At 42.8% G+C, this 19075-nt stretch overlaps 3 protein-coding genes across 7 annotated transcripts; 1 reads left to right on the plus strand and 2 right to left on the minus strand.

The window, feature by feature from the left end:
- Window positions 1-2014: 2014 nt before the first annotated feature.
- Window positions 2015-6032, plus strand: LOC100826416. Of its 5 annotated transcripts, XM_003562222.4 has the most exons (4): window positions 2015-2265; window positions 2349-2446; window positions 3742-3810; window positions 5765-6032. In XM_003562222.4, the coding sequence occupies exons 1-3, from the start codon at window positions 2117-2119 to the stop codon at window positions 3762-3764; spliced, it is 270 nt and encodes an 89-aa protein (XP_003562270.1). In that variant the 5' UTR covers window positions 2015-2116; the 3' UTR covers window positions 3765-3810; window positions 5765-6032. The 5 variants fall into 5 exon arrangements, with proteins under 5 accessions (XP_003562270.1, XP_024319038.1, XP_010232538.1 ...); XM_024463270.1 differs by lacking the exon at window positions 3742-3810 and having other exon boundaries at window positions 5045-6022; XM_010234236.3 differs by lacking the exons at window positions 3742-3810; window positions 5765-6032 and adding an exon at window positions 3716-3741.
- A 429-nt stretch (window positions 6033-6461) lies between these two features.
- LOC100834967 (B3 domain-containing protein Os03g0622100-like) lies at window positions 6462-11688 on the minus strand. The gene is given in 9 exon segments (XM_024456817.1): window positions 6462-6814; window positions 8337-8721; window positions 9726-10032; window positions 10136-10379; window positions 10424-10428; window positions 10482-10753; window positions 10755-10946; window positions 11270-11389; window positions 11660-11688. Coding segments are annotated over 8 exon segments (1875 nt in total). The 5' UTR covers window positions 11387-11389; window positions 11660-11688.
- A 2449-nt stretch (window positions 11689-14137) lies between these two features.
- On the minus strand, window positions 14138-15706 carry LOC104581997 (putative B3 domain-containing protein Os03g0621600). The gene is made up of 3 exons (XM_024456823.1): window positions 15460-15706; window positions 15172-15362; window positions 14138-14419 (listed from the first exon to the last, which is right to left on the minus strand). The coding sequence occupies exons 1-3, from the start codon at window positions 15704-15706 to the stop codon at window positions 14138-14140; spliced, it is 720 nt and encodes a 239-aa protein (XP_024312591.1).
- Window positions 15707-19075: the final 3369 nt, after the last annotated feature.

A 19075-nucleotide genomic window follows, 5' to 3' on the forward strand; every position in this document is an offset into this window, starting at 1 on the left:
CTTGTTTGAACACTTTCCATGGTCCACAAAAGAAATTGCAGGACCAGCAGCATAAAACAGCACCAGTCTTCCAGGCAGGGTGTCTCTATTGAAAAAAACACTACAGCACATTTCTACCTTTCTGGCCAGTTTGACACAGTAAGCTAGGTCCCCCTCTGGCTAGGTATAGCAGCTAGCAACCTTTCTGCCCCCAAGGGGCTACTTCTTAATCTCATCATAGCAAGGATCCAGAAACAAGATGATACTGCATACTTTTCCTTTGTCAAAGCTAACAGGACCATGGTTGAACAAATAAAACTTTCATCGTGCATGCATGCATGTGTCGTAGATAGCTAGCCAACATGGACATTAGATTGAATACCTTCCTCCATGGCCTGTGTCACGGCGACAGTTAATCAGATTGGATGATGGTCTGGATTACAGCCACACCATGTCGCAGTGCGCTTCCGGTTCTCGTTGTCTGAGCATCCGAGACAAACTCCATCTTACTATTTGAGGCTGCCAATAACCACCCTTCTGGGCTGGATCGATCTTGATTTTTTTTTTTTGAAACGAGGCAAAAGATTTGCTATATTGATCAAGGAGTAAACATTGTTGACCGAAGTCAAAGAAAAAAGAAAGAAAAAGAGGAAAAAGAGGAGAGGGCTAAGGCAAGATGCTCGCGAGATGCTTGGCTCCGGCGAGCGCCCAGGAGTGTCCCTCATCTTTGATCAGCTCGATGAGAACTTGAGAGAGCGTGTGCACGCTACTGAAGACCCTGACATTTCGCTCCTTCCAAATTTCCCATATACACGTACATAGAAGTTGTACTACTTGGCTGAGGGACACTACCAGGCTGAAACAGGTGAAGTTTTACAGGGCATCTTTCAGGTCACAAGTGTTACATCTGATCACTCATATGGGGCAGGCCCAAACTTTGTTTTCTTCAGGTATAGAACGAAAAGAACAAAATAGGTACGTACAACATTTTGGAGAGGGACAGGTTGGGTTGATGAGTAGCCTGTTGATTCTATCGGAAGGGCTTTCATGCATTTGGTTCTTTGCAATCAAAGGAATAAAAAGAAGAAAAGATGTCCCAACCACATATGGGGCGAACTGTCCATATATATATGCATGTGAAGAGGTTTGTCGAAGTGTTGGAGTTCAAAAATCATTCTTATTTTTAGACAGGGAGCAAATGGTCAGGAGCAACATTCCAAGGCACATGCATGATAATTTATTGATTTGACGTTTGTTGGTCCAAACTTTAGTTCTAGCGACATCATTGGTTACTGTGGATGCTGGATGCATCATACTAGATGCTTGATCAGTGAACATACTTTTTTCTGCAAAGAGATACATGCTAGCTACTACGTCACAGAACAAAACAGCTGAAAGAAAACCTAAAACATGATGGCGCAAAATAATTTATTCAGTGGTAGATACTTGTAGAACTCAGAGAAAGAAATTATGTATTTTAAGGAAAGGACAAGCCTGTATCATCACCAATAATATAAATACGCTGAGTGAGGAGTGATTCAGACGACACAAAATCACTAATTTGGAAACCATGCAATCAGTTATTTAGAAAACTAGGTGATTTCCAGCGCGTTGTCGTGCAAAATTCTATTTGTACATTTGAGCGTGATATTAGCAACAAATGATAGTACGGTTAATTTGATGTCATTGTAATTTTAGCTAATCCGAAAAATGCCACTACAACTTTTGTCTTTTGAAAATTACCACCGCAAATCAGCATATTCTTTGAAAAATGTCACTATAATGGGTCAAAGATGCCACCGCAGTGCACTTTTTAAAGGATGACAATTGCAATGACATTTTTCGAATTCGTCAAAATTACAGTAGGTTAAATTTTTTTTAGTGGAATTACAGTAGGTTAAATGGACATTTATAAAAATACTGTGCGCAATGGGCCGCTCTTATGGCCGGCCCATTCCAAACAAGGGTTAAATGGACACTTCTCTAATGCTTTTACAGTATAGAAAGACCATGGGCTAATGGTCTAGAAGCCCATAACTGTATCATCTTTCGAAACCCTAAACCCCGTATCCGCCATTCCAAATTCCCCACGACGCCGACCAGCACCGTCCCCGACTCCTCCGGCGAAACCCTAGCCATGTCGTGGCGCGGCGTAGCCTCTCGCTCCCTCCTCTCCGCCGTCCGTGGCCGTACCGCCTCCACTGCCCCGCGCCTCAGCGCGAGCCCCCTCCCCTCCGCCCCTCGCGGCCGCATCCCCGCTTTCTCCTCCCCTTTCGCCACAGCAAGGTAGTCGAGATGAAACGCCTCACCGATGCGCTAGGAGTTGGATGGTGTGATGTGATTGTAACAGGTGGTGTATATCCATGCAGGCCATTGGCGGCGATGATGGGGTCACCTGCAGCGGTGGTAGCAAGTCTGACGGGGCACTGCGCGGCGAGCGTGCGGGCGTGCTGTGAGCTCTCCCAGGGTACCCCCTTCTGCCGCACTTGTCAGGATCGCTAACAAGTTAGTTATCAGGAATGTGGTTGCATCATTTTTCCATGTCATATCAGTTTGCATCAAGAACTGCTCCTTTCATTCTAGATGTGTGATCGATGTTTTATGTATCTCATCGTGCGTCTCATGATTTGGTATTTGTGTATGGAGAGGATGCAACGTTGGAGCACTCGCAAATTTTTCTTTGCTTTTGGGTTCCAGCCTTTAGGCCTTGTTTTCAGATATTTGTCAGTTCCTGTAACGGATGCATTTTGGCAGTAGGTTTTAGTTTTCAAGTATGTTCCGGTATCATGTGCGTGGAATTTGATCATGTCATGGTTGAATAGAAATTGCTTTGTGAGTATATTCCATGATAAAATTATATCAGCACCGGAATCGCTGGAAATTAATTTCCCTAGTGCATCATGGGTAGAAATGATGGTGCCTTTGCGCAGAGGAATCTATGAGTGAATCCTTCGCAATGTTATAAGGTTTTTGCACACACATTGTGATCCACTAAGAGCCATGCTTTTCTTGAGAAAACCTCTAGGAGAAATTGAGAATTTGTCAATCTTGTGTTTCCCTCATTAAAGTTGTTGTTAGTTTGTTTTTAAGATGATAACATTAGCTAACCTGAACCTAGTTATGTTAGCGTAACCCAATATTTTTCTGGGTGGGCAAACAAAACTACTTACCTATTTAATTTAAAATACAAAATGCTATCTGTCTGGATTATGTTGATTAGCTTATTCCATAGTTTTTTTTGGCTTAGCTTATCCTTGATTGGGGTGGTTAAAATGCTTTAACCATGTTTCATAACTACCCCACCTCATAATCCTTCGCCAAACAAATCAAATATAATCTTTAGTATCCAATTTTCTATCAAAAAGATTTCAGTTGGTGGTATACTGGTATGTGCCCGTGTCTTCACTGAAGTAATGCAATCATGTCCTTGGTTTTTCCTGGTGCTGTTTGTAAACTTTTTTGCGCATTTTGATTTATTGTATGGCCCAGTGCGCTACGCACTCACTTGGCGATAATGTGGCGCTTAGCGCCTAAGCCCCAACTATTCGGTCTAGGCTGCCATCAGTTATACTAATGGGATTGTATACTGACGGTATGGAGTGAAAATGGTTTCCGTGCCTAACTTTTTTGTTGTTCGATGAGCAAAGTGAAATTGTAGCTTCGTGGGGTTTGGCCAATCACCAATGATGTATCCTTTATATGCTGTTTTCATAAATTTATATTACAACTAATGTAGGAACACCAATACCTGGAATTTGATAGGAAAAAATGGGAAAGATGGTTGATGCAGAGGACGGACGGAATAATTTGGGGCCCATTTTCTAAGATGATGTAGGTCTCACCTTTTCCCTGAATGTTTTTGCTACAGGTTAAGTAACTGTATATGAAGGATAACCATGAAATTGTTTGGTGAACTTATTGTCTTTTTCTGCTTAATGCCAAATGATTACACCATCCCTCCTAAAATAGAAAGCTTTCCTACCAAATATAGATATATTTAATCCTAACATTTGACCTAACTAATTGATGAGATACAAAACAACTACGGAGTACTTGTTATCCTTGCAAACTAATTTAACTATTTAGGCAAATAGGTAATCCTTGATGTGGGCCATTGCCATAATACTGAAGGTAATACTCATGCAACCAATATTGATGCACAGAACAGTTTCTAGGCCCAATTTACTGCTTGAAGTTGGTCCAAGTGGCAAGCCAGCTAGCCTTCTGGAGGGACATGTGTTAATTTGTTACCAAAACAAATTCAGACACATTTTTGCAAACATATGCAATTAGAGCTGTTTCAGTTACTATGCATTCTTTTGAAATGTTAATCCGTCAAATAGAGTTATGTGTAATTTTAGCGCACAATAGGGAAACAAAATTGTTTCTGACCATTGAAATGATTGGTTTGGAAGGAGGGGCGTTCTTATGAAGATAAAAGATATCTTGGTATTGGTGCTCCTAGAACACCAAAGAAAACAATACCCCGAGTCAACTTTACATATAAATAAAATAAGAGTAGCAAGTCGGGATAGACTGGTAACCAACAGACTTGGTCCAGGGAATTTTTTAAAACCTTTTTTTTATTCTTGCACACAATACATGTGGATGTTTGCGCTTTGTCTGAAAATCTTGAATGCAAATTGAAATCCTGTTTTACTGTGGTTAATTTTCTGAATCAGCTTTTGAATCCTTTTGCCTCACATCTTAAGATCCTGAGTGCAAACTGTGCTACTGCTGTACTGCAATATCCATTGTCGGTAGATATAATCATGAGACTATAGTTGTGGACTATTTACAATGAGCAATCCTTTGCTTACTATCTTGGTTGTTACACAACTATCACGTAATGATTCTTTCATCTTTGATTGTGAACTATGTCTGATTCCACTTTGTAATGGATCCCAATCCTTGCTCACTGTGCTTCTAACTTTTTTAGAGTGTCAAATATGTGCAAGCAACTCCTTTTCTAAATAGTTCTCCACATACAGTAGTTTATAACAATTCATTCTTCTATAATGAAAGTTTAGTTGATGTTAGGATTTCTGTGGTTGGAATCTGTTAGGAAATGGAGACGATGCATGAGGCTTGGGCGGCCATTTTAAAGCATAGTCAAGGTGCTCTTGTTGAAGCAGTGTACTTTGGTTATTTTGTCAATCTTGAGTCACTGAGAAATTAGTAAGACAAATTGAATATCTGTGACAATACAGATTGAATAATTAGACACGGTGATGAAAACGATATAGATATTTTCTTCCTCGTGTCTCATGTATTTGACTTGGAACATCTTGACTATCAAAAGTTTCTCCTATTATGCAAAATTCAAAATCTTTCTTAATTTTTACGTATTAATTTCCTAATTATCAGTCAATTCTCATATCTTCACCCTGGCTATAAACTAGTAACATATCCTAGAGAAGCTATATTGTATTTTTCATGATTAGGTGTTATCTCATGTTAAATACTAAACTCTTGACAATTGACGTCAATACTCTTTGATACCAAGGTTTTCTAGTCCAATTTATTCCAACAATTTAACCTTGTAACCACAATGTGCTTACACCACTGCATTGCCCCAAACATCTACAGCACTTGCTGTCAGGTATTCCCACGTCAAACTTTATGTCCTGCTTCCACGTGCTATGATTTCTCTCCACATGTCCTCAAAATGTTGTGGAAGAAAGTGCTGACTTGCTTAAACATTTAACTGGTTCTTGTACTGCTCTTGGTTCTTGGTCTATGATTTTCATGTCGAACCTACCTAGCATGTAACCTTATTTTTCAGGTACTTAAAGCATGAGACGTTCTTCGCTGCGAGGATACATATCTTTTGGGGTCCATCTCGTGGAAGATCTTCTGGCATAAGTTCTTTTTTTCTGCAATTTACGTAGTTACACGAACCTCTCCACTTTGTATTTCTAGTTTACCTGTCTCCTAAGGAACAAAAAATTCCTTGATCTCCATATAAATAACGTCCTGTTAATTGGCCACTTATTATTTCATAATGTGATAAAAACCAGTGCCTGAATCTTTTTACTGATTAGTAGTTGGAATGTTTTTATTTTGTGAAGTGTGTTTCGTATGCACGGTTTAGTGGCTTTTACGTGTGCTACTGTGCTTACATCGCTGCTTGGTTACTGAGAATTCAATTGAAACGGAAGGCCTGAAGCGTGATCTCCGAGTAGTAGCATTGTTGTGGATGGAGCCTTGTAGATTACAAATCTTCTGTTTCATTTTAGGTAGTTGTGATTTGGCTTTTCCACAATTCAGTGAGCAGTACAAACAAGGCATAAAACAGTTGTAAAGAAACTACATGAGCTACAACAGGAAACTGAGGACCCCTTAATAAGGACTTAGTTACAGGAGGTACTTAAAATAAGTTCGTTGCACAACGCCTAGGACGTGGTTAAGTACTAAGCAAGCTTAGCATACAAGAGTACAAGAGGGATAACTTAAATAAGTTGCTAGCACAACGCCCACCATTATTCCGATCTTCCAGGCCAGAGCTGTATGTCCATCCAGGTAGAAGGCACCTTTAGGGTATTTTGACACACCAGATTCAGTTCGCTCATTGCATCCGGAGGCCTCCGCGCACCCTCCAGCAGCTCGAAGAGGCAGACGTCTTTGGGCAGGATGCCGGTGTCGCGGACGAAGTCACGCCAGCCACATCCGGACAGACCCTGGCAGTAGTCTCCGCTCACGAAGCGCGCATGCCACCTCCCTCTCCTGCCTGCTCTCTTGAGAACGATCTCCCTGCCGACCGCTCCCATGTATTTCCCTGCAAATTCTGAGGATATGCCCTGTGAAAAATAAACAAACCCATGAGTTTTTCCCGCTGAATTGACAAGGAAGAATCTTGGCACAAATATTCAGTATGCAAGTCCGCCTGACAAAGTTCACTGCTAGTATTAGAAAGCATCGGTGCATCGCAAAGCTTTCAGAACGAAGGTTGCTTACTACGATGTCCTTGTGGGTTTCGGACATGGCCCGTGTGCATCACCTGCACGAATACGGGGTTAGGGCTGTTGGGCTGATCCCTCCACATGGAGTTGGTGAGCTGCGGCCCAATGAAGCCTAAAAGCCTAACTCACGTGAACCGTTGATCTCAGTCCAATCCAACGGGTGAGGTGCCTCCTTGAGAGAAAGGAGAAGAAGAACAAAACCCTAACCCTTGCCTCCTAAGTTTATTGAGTTCCTTTGTTGCAGCTGAGAGTGAAAGAGAACAAGGGAAGAGGCAGCACACACCTACAACCAAAGAGAGGAGAGAAGAGAGGAAGAGAAAATCTGTCCAGATTCGAACTCCGTGTTGATCTTCACCAAGTTTGTTCGTCGGAGGCTCAAACGTGGTTGAATCAGCTCCAAACTTGTTGAGTTCGTTCCACACTCAGAGCACTTCGATTTGGTCCGTTGGTTTGAGGATTAAGTGGTCAGAGAGCCGGATTAGTGAATGGTTTCGTCAGATCTGTTTGCTGGAACTTCAGAGATGCGCAGTGTTGGAATATTGTCAATTTGAGGGGTCAAACGATGTCGGATTGAGCTGAAATTTTGACAGCGTGTTGAGGACTCGTAGAACTACATATCTGCCAAGTTTCACGCATTTTGGTCCAGCCATTTAAGAACAATAATCTGATAACCGAAGGAGACAGAAACTGCATTCTCTGTTTAGCTGGATTTCAGTTATATCTTTTTGCTCTTGTTAAGAGTGGTTGTTGTTGATGGTGATAGCAAGTTAGTAACTTGTAAAGGTGTTGTTGTGTTTCTTTATAAATTCTAGAGAAGACTCCATTGTATCCATTTCCTAATAGTGGAAATTGGAGTGGACCGGTCGGTCTCATGGTTTTTACTCCTCAAGTTGAGGAGGTTTTCCATGTAAATCATTGTGTCACCTGTGCATGTGATTGTGTTTATTGCGCTGCTTACTTGTTGGATGAAGCTATCCTTTCATTGCAAGTTGATCGGATTGTGATTTGCTTTATTGCTGTCCATATTCCCAACAAGGGCAACTCCAATGGGGCGACCCAAACGGACTGCTTTTTGTGTCCGTTTTGATCTGTTTGGGTCGCGGTCCGTAAAGAATTCGTTCTGCTGCCCGGCCTTCGTCCGTTTGGGTCACCCACCACTCTAGTGGTGCGACTCAAACACTGCGGCCCATTTTTGGCACCTGAATTCAAATATCTCCCCTGTTCGCGGCTAGGCTCCTCGTCGGCAAGGATTGAGGCCAAATCGATGGCAATTTAAGATACAAAAATACAAATTAGTGTTCAGTCTTCGCCGTCATACATAACCAGCATAGTTTCATACACAAAATGCAACATATTTGGCCACATATCATTCCTCCAAGGGCGCAGGTGCATCGCGTTCTTGTATCATCTTCCTCTTGGCCAAGAACCAAGCTCGCGTCGATTCGTCCATGAGGCTCAAGTCCGCCGTCATGATCCTTGTCTCCTCAGCAAGCATAGTGGCCGCCGCATTGGCCTCCTTGATAGCGAGCTTGCTCTTTTGCACGTCGATGAATTCCTTCATTTGCTCGTCCTTTAGTTGAAGCATCTTCTCCTTCACGGCGTCCTTCTCGGACCACATCTTCTTGAGTGTCTCCTCGAAGGCAAGGTTGGAGGCCTCACGCTTGGCGTCCAACTTAGAGTTGGTTCTCCCCCTTTGCCGGACGGCCCGGCTTGCTGCCTCGGTGTGGTTGGAGGCCTCGAGGTCAATGACGCTGCAATCACGCTTCTTCCCATCGCTGGGCTATTCTTGGTGGCCAGATAAAGATCTTGCCACTTCGGGGCCTCCTTGAGGATCCGCCAACAATGGATCAAGGCAAATGGTTTCTTATAGATCACTTTGAAGTACTCCAAAGTTTGATACGCCTGCCGAAAATGAGGACGACACATTGTTGAGCACAAACAAAAACACATGAGAAGAGGACAATGTTAACACAACTCACCATGTTGCCGACGTCGACGCCGCTGACTGGCCTCACCTTCACGTGATCTTGCGTGCCCGCGAACTTGTTGCATTCGGACTGGATGAGGCCCCAACTCTTTTGAAGGGAAACCTCTCCCCCGTTCGCTCATGATAAGTTGTATGGGGGCAAGAGGCGATGCTCATGGAAGTAATCATAGATACGCTTCCAATACGCGACGCCTTTTTGCTCGGTCCCGCAAATTGGATCTTGTCCAATCTCTAGCCACGCCTCGCACAACAGCTTGTCCTCGCACTCAGCATACGCCTGCGTCCTCTTGCTTTTGCCCTTTGACAACGGGACGCGTCCGGGCCGGGATCGATGCCGGCGCCGGCGTCGGTGTACAGCGGCTCGATGTCAATGCTGACCCCCTCTTGTGTTTCGTCGCCCCATTGCTTGCCAACTTCTTCCTCACAAACACTAGGGCCTCTTGGCTGATGAGGTCGTCCATGAACTGGGACGGCTCGTTGTAGTAATTCAGGTCGGTGGGATCAACGGCCCGTTCGGACATATCATCGAACAGGTTGCGGCCGCTATCGAAAGAAGAGGTAGGGAAAGGGCGGGGCACCTTCGTCGGCAGGCTTGGCGTCATGGCTGGGGATGCATTGAAGTTGAGCGCATGGCGCCCAGCTCGCCGGTGTCAAAGCCGTGTCGGGCGATTCCGACGACGGCCTCGAAGCCGGCGTCGTCGGCAGGGGTGGCGGTGGGCGGCTCACCACGCTAGACTCCGTGCTCGCCGCCGTCGCCGGCAAGCTGTCGGGCGGCAATGCGCCCTGTGCCAACTTGCCAAAGAGGAGAATGGTATGCATCGCCTCGGCCTGCCGTCCTTGGGCAAGGCAGCTTCCTGGAGGCACCGCTCTCTTTCCTCCTCAAGCTCCCGCTCTTTGGTGGCGGCTTGCTCCACATCCCTTGCCAGCTTGCGCACTCGCCGTTGCCCCCTCTTCTGGGTCTCGATGGCCCTGGCCTCCGAGGTTATCTCCTTCTTCGGTTTCCTAGGTCGAGTGAGGGCGGGGGGAGCAGCTGGGTCTAGGGCTGCTACAGCTGCGGCAGGGGCGGCTTGCTCGGGGATGGTGCCGGCGAGAAGGACGGGATTTCTGGCCGCAGTGGGGACGAAAGGGGGGCAAATGAAATTTGAGATTTCAGATTTGGGTTGCAGACAGGGGGGAACAGGGGGGTGGACGAGCGGAGCTCCGTTACCTCGTCCGCGCGCGACGCATTCTCACCGGACGTCCGCCCAAATGCGTCGCCCCACTGGACGTGACCTTACTCGGCTCAACTGGGACGCGGACGATTAATATCTCCTCCTTGTCTTCCTCTGTCAGATGGAACTCGGCCACCGGCCCGTTCTTGCAGAAGTAGTACCCGGTCTTGGCAGACGCAGCCTCGCCATCATCGTCCAGCCCGAGATCTTCATAGCCTTCTTTAGCTAAATGAGCTTGCTCTGCAGGTACATTACATACATCCATCTACGACATTAGTTAAAACCATCACTTTGCTTCCAAATTCCAATCGATGCACTGAAAATCAGTATCGGGATACCTACCTATATCGTGGCACAGGTCGCGTTGACATGCTCTGAAAATGCTCTTGCCAGTGTCTCTGTGAAGTGTGAAGGGTCATCTGCAAGCCAGTACCTTCACCGTCGATCGGCGGTCCGCGGTCTTGAGTTTTGCTGAAAGCGTGGTTGTGGCCTCCAACTCCGGCAGAATTCTGTGCTGTTTCGCGGCCATGATTCTCGACAGGGTGGGGAGACGTCTTCTCGCAGCCGTTGGAATCCAACATCAGGACATCAAAGGAGGACGGTCCACTGTATTTATTTGAAGAGCAGGCAATCCCCTTGCTCTATGCTGTGAGCACTGACGAACTCTTTCCATCCAGACCGGAGGAGGACTGCATCGCCAGTATCGCTGGCTACTTCAATGCTCCAAGATTTGCCACTGGGGAACTTCAGATTGACCTCTTCAGAGATGTGCCCATTGAAATTCTTTGCAAATTCGTCGGGTATGCTCTACAACAAGGACAACTTTCATTTTTGGCACTTTAACATGGAAGGTATGCAAGGAGAAATCTTAGAGCAGAGTGAAATTAGCATCAAGATTCATCTGGTTATCCACATGTTATCACATTAAGGCTTCAGGCACATCCAGTTTTAATATAGTACCACAGTACTTCGTAGCGTTTAATTAAAAGAAAAGCATTGTGGGTTTCTTAAATCCAGTACGCCTATACAACCAATTCCAAAATTGTGTCTCCAAGAAACTCCTTGAATGTAACTGAAATACATGGACAACGAAGGAGAAAAGAAAACGGAAGCTGGGGATGGTTCCTCACCATGCTTTCGGTGAAGTCCCCGACCATAAACTTGAAGAAGTGCTTGTTCTCATCAGCCATGTGGCTCCAGTACCAATGCTCTTGCCATTCCGTACAGAACTCGCAGTTCTTTCCCATGTTCTGCATGATCCAGAGATCAGAAAGGAGGGGCAACAAGGACATCTCCGATAAAGGGTACCAGTTAATCAGAATCTCTTTCTTATTTTTTGGTTGAGTGGAAAAAAGATGATGACACGGTATGTCGCAGAATAACACAAGGATCAAAAATATGAGAAGATAGTTTAACGAAGAAATGACTATGCCAGATGGGTCCAAACTAAAAAGATTATTTTGATAAATGGTTCATCGAAAAGAGAGAGAAAAAATAGGAAAGAAAAGAGAGCTGAATACCGGTGCTTCCCCTTTTGGATGCCCTAATACAACGGATGTATTCACAGGAGAGAAGCCAGAAGCTTCAGGTGCGCCCATTGAAATAGCACCGGCGATGCTTCCTATGGACACTTGTCAACGCCTCCGGAGCCCCTCTTACACGTGACGATAAATTACGCATTCTAACTTTTGGACAGGTGCCAGGTAGCTAGGCTATGCAACAATAGCCCAAAGTTTTCGCTTTTCCACATGTTACATGAACTTTGATCAACATTATTAACTTACGCACTCGAATCGATAGAACTCCACGAGACTGTACTGCTCGAATCGATGTGCAATCCCTCTCGGTACCACAAGCTGTCCTTCGCATATAGTACAATTTACAAAAGATTATTACTCTACTATATGTTGGGAGTTTTCTTGTGGGAGTACAAAAGTGCTACAGTATTCAAAAGAAAACGTATTTGTTGGGAGTTTGGGGCACTGCGGGTACACATGCACACACAAAAACTGCACCTTCGTCTAAGTTCAAGTCTGGCGTTGCACCTTCGTCTACATCCAAGTCCGACAAAAACATGCATTCATCTATGCCCAAGTCCGGCGTGTTGCAATGGATTGCCACAATTACATCTTCCTAACCCACGTTGACATATTTGAATTTTAAAATAGTGAAAAACACTTCAAAAATCGGAGAAATATTCAAAGCGGTTAGTTACTGCCCATATATAGTCCGCGAATGTTTTTAGAATTTGGACTTTCTTTAAGAGATGGTGGAGCAAAATTGCCAAGCTCAAAAATTCAGATGAAGAACAATGCAACAGCTGCTCTCTACATTGCTTGGCATACTTGGAAAGAGAGAAACAGGAGAATTTTTGAGAGGAAGATCGCAGAGGCTCATGTTGTGGCCAATTTAATTAGAGATGATTTGCGTTTACTAGAGGCTGGCTAGTTGACCTCCCTTGCTTGTTTCTGTCTTTTTTTCTTCTCTGATTTTCCCAGGAGCTCTTGTTCCTTTGTACAGAACTTCCCCTTGCTTAAATGAAATGACAGAGCTCCTGTCTAGTTCGTCAAAAAAGAATTTGGACCTAGTTTGAATCACCAGAAAAATCAAACAGTGGCTCAGCTCAGAGCGAAAATGAAGGAAAAAACCTTCTCTCTATGACATGTGGGACCCTAGCATCAAGTCTTCTTCTCCATGCAGTAGGCAACGCATCAAACACCTAGAGTGCGGCGAACATGACTTGCCACCTCTCTGTTTCGCTTATGTTCCACCTATGGTTTGTACCATAACTTTGCACGCCATCCATGAATGAATGCCACACAGACGTTGCCTTTATGTCAAGAATCAAGACTAAGAGTTTTTCGTCCCATTCCTTATGTCTTGATGTCATCGTCTCCACCAACTGTTATCTCTTCTGAGAACCACCATCGAGCCTCTCTCTGCATGCCCATGAAATCTAGAAAAAATCAGAGCCATTTGTAGGCATAGGAGCGACGTTCAAGCATCGGTGATCGCGTCCGTCGTTTCTTCAACATGCTTCTTCTTCCCCACCTACCTTCGAACCTCGAAACCTTGTCCATCAAGTTTTATTTTTCCTTTCTTGAGTTCAAATATGTTCTTGGTGTCCTTTTTTAGAAGAACCGACAAAGTCTTCCCCAACTCCAACATCATCTGGTTCGTCTTCCCGAGTGGGCCGGCAAGCTCCTACCCAGTGTTTGCTTCATGATCCCAAGGACCTAATGATGGGTCCTACGGACGACTCATAAGTGGTTGTGTCTCTGTCAGTTTTGGACCACTAGGTGCATGACACGACCACTCATCACTATAGCGGGACACTGAATAACCCGTCAGATTTGGACCACTAGGTGCATGGCACGACCACTCACCACTAGCAGGTCACAATGACCCATCATCAATTAGTGGTTAAGGATGCGAGATGACATTCACCATTGGCAGGCTCGATTTAAGCCCTGACGTATCATTTAGGCCTGTAAGTGTTGAGCCATCGGTGAAGTGATGTTCTGCAATAGTGTAGACAAATTCATCGACACGGAGCATGCTGAGCCCAACATCTAGTTCGCTTGGTTTCTTTGGTCAGCTTGGTCGCAACAAGCTTTCAGTGTGTCATGGCCGGCGTCTTGCTAGCTTCTAATAATTAAAATAGCTAAAGGAAAGAAAAAACAACGTGATGGCTATTTATTTCGCACCAACGCAATACTCTCCTGTCAAACTTCAAGGTTAATTTTAATCATCCCAAGTCATATAGTAAAGCACATCAATGATCATGCGAAATTAAAGATAGCACAAAACCATGACTCAAGTTGGACATTGCAAGTAAACCAAGTAACCAACCATAGATCACACGTCGTATCAGAGGGGTAAATTAAGTTGACGCTTCCGAATGGCCACAACAACGTAGCAGAGAATACTACAACTATACTAAATAAGTTGGCCTTAAAAAAACGACGTAGCAGAGAAGACCAGTCTAGAAAATTTCATTACTTCCGAATGATATGGACATCCATAGTGTATTCCTTCTCTTTCGAGGAACCCATAGTGTACTTCTTTTTCTTCAGGAGCTTGAAGAGGCAGATATCTCCCAACTGCAAATTGTTGTCATGCGCAAACTCTCTCCAACCTTTCTTGAGCCTTTTAGCACTCTTGGCTTGGTACGAATTACTAATACAACATCGCACATACCATCTCTTACCATCGCGTCGAAACTTCATTGTTTCATCCTCAAATGGAAGGTATAGATCAGCATATTTTCTGCATATTTCCTGAAAATAAATGTATTAAATGACGTCAATTCAAAAAATTAAATAGGACTAGAAAAACTAGAACTTCTACTTCCAAACAGTCCACTTTCCAGAAAACTAGTGCATTTTGCATTGTCTCTAGTTGTAAAGCAAATTAGAAATTACTACCTACCTTTTTAAATACAAAATGTACTAACGTTGTCCTATGTAAAAGAAAGTTGAATTAAATTTATAGAAAATTCACTAGTATTCACTTCCTCCGTTCCTAAATACAAATTGTTCTAGTCCTAAATCAAACTTCTTAAAACTTGACCAAGTTGATAGTAAAATCTACCAACTTCTACAACTCTTCATAATATATTTATTTAATACTGTGGATGTTTAACTATATTTTTCTATAAACTTGGTATAAAACTTAGGACCTAAAACATCTTATATTGAGGAGAAGAGATACCACAATATCAAATAAGTACACTATGGAGATAAGAGAACTAATTTAGAGTTGTAATGTTGTTAGATTTTTCTATAAATTTGTCAAACTTTAAGAAATTTGAATTAGGACAAACCTAGAACGTCTTATAGAAAGGAACAAAGGGAGTACTTCTCTACGAAGTGTTTAATGCACATGACTGAATATGCTAACTTCCAACTCAAAAGCATTGACTACTGGGACAAATTACCAAAGATGAGGAGAGAAAAATTCAGTGTCCATCCAAGAACATGGATTTCAAGTTATCTATTAATAGATTTTTATTTTTATTTTTTTAACTCACCATGGTACAAGGAGTTCCTTGAATACTACTCTTCCTGATGACGCACCCATAGATGGGAATTTCTGAATGAATAGCCTGAATCTTCTCTTTCAGCCTTTTCTTCTGAGAACCCGTAGGGCGAGTGCGTCCGCAGAGGATTAACCTCTTCGGAGAAAGTGATTCTAGATCATCTTCTGAAGATGAAACATAACCTATAATATACCAAGAAGAAACAACCATAATTTATATTGTAAATGAAGTGTAAATCCACATGCTACAATGCTGCTAGGTTTGAATATAATTTTTCACCTGACGATCTGGATGGAGAGCTAGATGAGCTTATATCCACAGTGTTATTCCCTTGGTTTGAGATTTCAGTTTGTGGTGAATTCATGGGAGTATCATGAAAATGGCTTGCGATGTCATCTGGTTCTTGACCATGAGTAGCATTTTTCATGGGAAGACATGGAAGTGTTTTCTCGCAGCCACTTGGATCAAAGATTAGAACCTTCATTTCAGAGATCCCATCGTACTTGAATGTCAAGAAATCCCCCATTTTCAAGTCATGAGCACTAACAAATGCATTCCATCCAGACTCAATGACTAGTTCGTCAAAACTAATCTTAACTTGAACATCGAAAGTGCAACCGTTGGGTGATTCCAGCTTAATATTTGATGCGAACTTCCCACTAAACCTCTTCACAAATGCATCTGGTATGGTCTACAGCAAGATCAAAGTATGGTTGATATCATGATATGTTCACATTTACAAACTTCCCCCTAAACTGCCTAAAACAAAGAACAGCTCTAATGAGGAACCACAGCTGCACAGAGGCTTATGCTGTATCTGTAATATTTTTGATATGTTCCAAATTCACTGTCTTGCAGGAAGAAAGCCATCAGATGATTGCGGAGTACTAAATTCATTAACTGATTAATCGACAGGAAGGAAGGTGTTCTGCCTATGAATCCATTGCGAAGTACTAAATTCATTTACTGATTAAAGAACTTGGCATTGGGACCCAAAAGTACAGGGAAAAAACGTGATGGTATTGCTAACACACGTTCTCTGATTCGAGAGGAAATTAGATCAACCACGGGACGCATGATTAAAAACAAAAGTACCAAGAACACAGTGCAGTTGGAGATAACTTACGATTCTTTCATGAAAATCACCAATCATGACTTTGAAGAAACAGCTAGCTCGCTTCTGTGCGTCCCCACCCACACCCTTCTCCTTCGATCCCTCACAAGGCTTCCTCATCTTATCACCACACCTACATCCAGAAGTTTAGCATAGCAGAAGTTGCAGATTTTCTAGATCGCAGAGAAAAGGTGGGAGTACAAAAATATAACTTTGGTTAACCGATTTTATGTCAATAGCTGAGTCGTTGAGAAATCTTACAGCGAAATGACTATCCATGGCACGGAAGCAATGGTTTCTTGAGAAGTGTCTTAACGAAATGGTTTTTTACGAAGGATTGGGAAGGCGAGGAGCCGAGGAGAACGTCTCACATAAAGTAGAACTTAACGGTAGAACCATAAATACCCCCAGCGGTCCAACTCCCATAGTTTCTTTTCATAAATAATTAATTAATTAAATAAATACATGCCCTGTAATTTTTCTAACCACGTTTAAGGATAAGATGATTGGTTTGCAAGTTTTTGGATTAAAATGTTCCCACCCGCTAAATTCATGACCTCCAACTCCAATGCGATTTCCTCAATTTATAAACAGCATGATAGAATTCGATGCAAATAGTCAGCAGCATGGGCTGGAAGAGCCTCCTCTCCTCTGACAGTGCGGTGACTGATGTGTACTACTACTATTCCATTGCTGACTGCTGTTATGTTCACGCTTCACGTCACGCCTAGGGCCTAAGCGTCTACCGCTTCACCGGAGCTTACTCCGTTGCGTATGCCAGTGTCCTTTTTCACGTGGAAGTGACCGGCCGGACATTTGATAGGAGACTACACAGTGCACGGCAAAACACGTACACGCTGCACCGTAGCAGGCTAGCAGCAAGTATATTCAACTTACAGACCACGCGAAGTCGCGAACCCGATCAGTTTAATTTAAAACAAAACCTGCTTTTCTTTCGGGGCTACAGAAACACGTTGATATACTGTATGTCTGTATACACTCTAAGGGTGTCTGATTTGTGTCAAATCTAGCCCTACCAAATGTGGGCAAGAATTGGCTTGTCAATTTTTTGACCAACAATTTGCCAATAATTTGACAAAAATATGTGAGTGAGAAGTAGTACTTCACATTGGCAACCAAATTTTTGGCAACAAACCAAACAAGAGCCAAAAATTCATTGGTTGCCAATTATTTGGCATGGCTAGTGTTGGCTCCCAACCAAACACACCCTAAGAGTAGCATTAGCGTGGTTGTGTATATCTTCATATAAACTATAGCCCAAAAAGATTTCTTTTTAACATCTTCTAGTTTTCGACTAGCTTGTTTATATACAGGTTGTTTATATTTTCTCTCAATTATTTTAATAATATCTTTTAACTACCATCTAAACCACCGTTTCAACCTAAATTTCCAACGCTTATTTTCACGACGGCTCTATTCTAGGTCTATACATACCAGACACTCACACCTCTCTCCAAGCAAAATGCTCGTGACTTCTCTCATTTTTCTCTTAGATTCCTCTATCTTCTCTTCAAGGGCTAGTTTTCTAAGGGCCTCTTTGATTCACAAGATTACAGGGTCAAAGTGGCATGTCATTTTCAATACTACAGTAATATGATGATGTTTGATTGTGCACAAAAGGATTCTTACAAAGAGGTTGGACTTGATGTATAGGAAAAATTCCTTTTGTTTGCAATCCTTTGAGGCCCTGTTCGGTTTGTAGAAATCTCATAGGGTTTTTACATGATTTCAACTCTTAGAATTTTTTTCTATGTGTAGCATTCGTTTTATAGGAATGAGGATGTCAGATTCCTAATAATTGTGTCCAAATTGGCCTAATTCCTAACGATTCTAAGCATTAGGTAGGACCTCAGTGTGCATGACATTCCAATCCTTTACTTTTCCTATCCCTATGGTTTCAAAATCTTATGAACCGAATAAGCCCTGAATCAAATGATCCACACAAGAAAATTCCCGAGGATTGAAATATAGGAATTTGCCCTCTTTGGATTGAAGGAACTCCAAAGGAATTTTATAGGGTTACAACCCATAGGATTTTTTTCCTAAATAGTCTCTTTGGTTCAAATGAATTGGTCCTCTAAAATTCCTATGGATTGCTTTCCTAGACCCCAATCCTATATGAATTCTAGCAAGAGGCTAGACCTCTTGTAAAATTTCTTTGTCTATATGACAACAATGACATCTACTACTCGCTAGGGCAAATTACTGCATTTTTCCTGTGGTACAACCAAACAACATCTACTGCCAAATCCCGTGTTTTCAATTCCCATTGGATTCACTATGTCATGGCACATTTTTCTTGACCCTGCGTTTTAGGATTCCTGTGATTCAAAGAGGACCTAAAAATACTTTGAAATTCCTTTGAATCAAAGGGCCCCTAAGAAGAAAGGGCAATTATCAAACAATAAATAGATTATTACAGCACACAATGCAAGATTGTACGGCTCACAATGCATTATCTCTTAGCACGTTATCTTAAGTGATGATATTTTGTAAGGATGGTCATAGTGGGAATAACACAGTTGTAGTATCATGGATATGATACTACTCTATGTTACTAGCATCATAGTGCATAGTATCATAAGTGTGGTATCATTGTGCATTCATTTATTGGTTTGCAAGACACACTATATCTTGGGAAACACTATGCTACTGATATCATATTATGATACCACTACCATCTCTTTCTTCGTTTAAGGATATGCCACACCATCTCAATGCCTAGGTGGCAATGCGTGATACTAGCTATGTTACTCCCAC

The sequence above is a fragment of the Brachypodium distachyon genome, chromosome 1, assembly GCF_000005505.3.
Source record: "Brachypodium distachyon strain Bd21 chromosome 1, Brachypodium_distachyon_v3.0, whole genome shotgun sequence".
Classification (NCBI taxonomy): domain Eukaryota; kingdom Viridiplantae; phylum Streptophyta; class Magnoliopsida; order Poales; family Poaceae; genus Brachypodium; species Brachypodium distachyon.

Coding starts and splice junctions, on each gene's coding strand:
- LOC100826416 (XM_010234223.3), top strand. CDS start 2,117: ATGTCGTGGCGCGGCGTAGCCTCTCGCTCCCTCCTCTCCGCCGTCCGT. Junction 2,266..2,348: donor TCCCCTTTCGCCACAGCAAG/GTAGTCGAGATG, acceptor ATATCCATGCAG/GCCATTGGCGGCGATGATGG.
- LOC104581997 (XM_024456823.1), bottom strand. CDS start 15,706: ATGGGGGATTTCTTGACATTCAAGTACGATGGGATCTCTGAAATGAAG. Junction 15,363..15,459: donor CTCTCCATCCAGATCGTCAG/GTGAAAAATTAT, acceptor GGTATATTATAG/GTTATGTTTCATCTTCAGAA. Junction 14,420..15,171: donor AAGGAACTCCTTGTACCATG/GTGAGTTAAAAA, acceptor ATTTATTTTCAG/GAAATATGCAGAAAATATGC.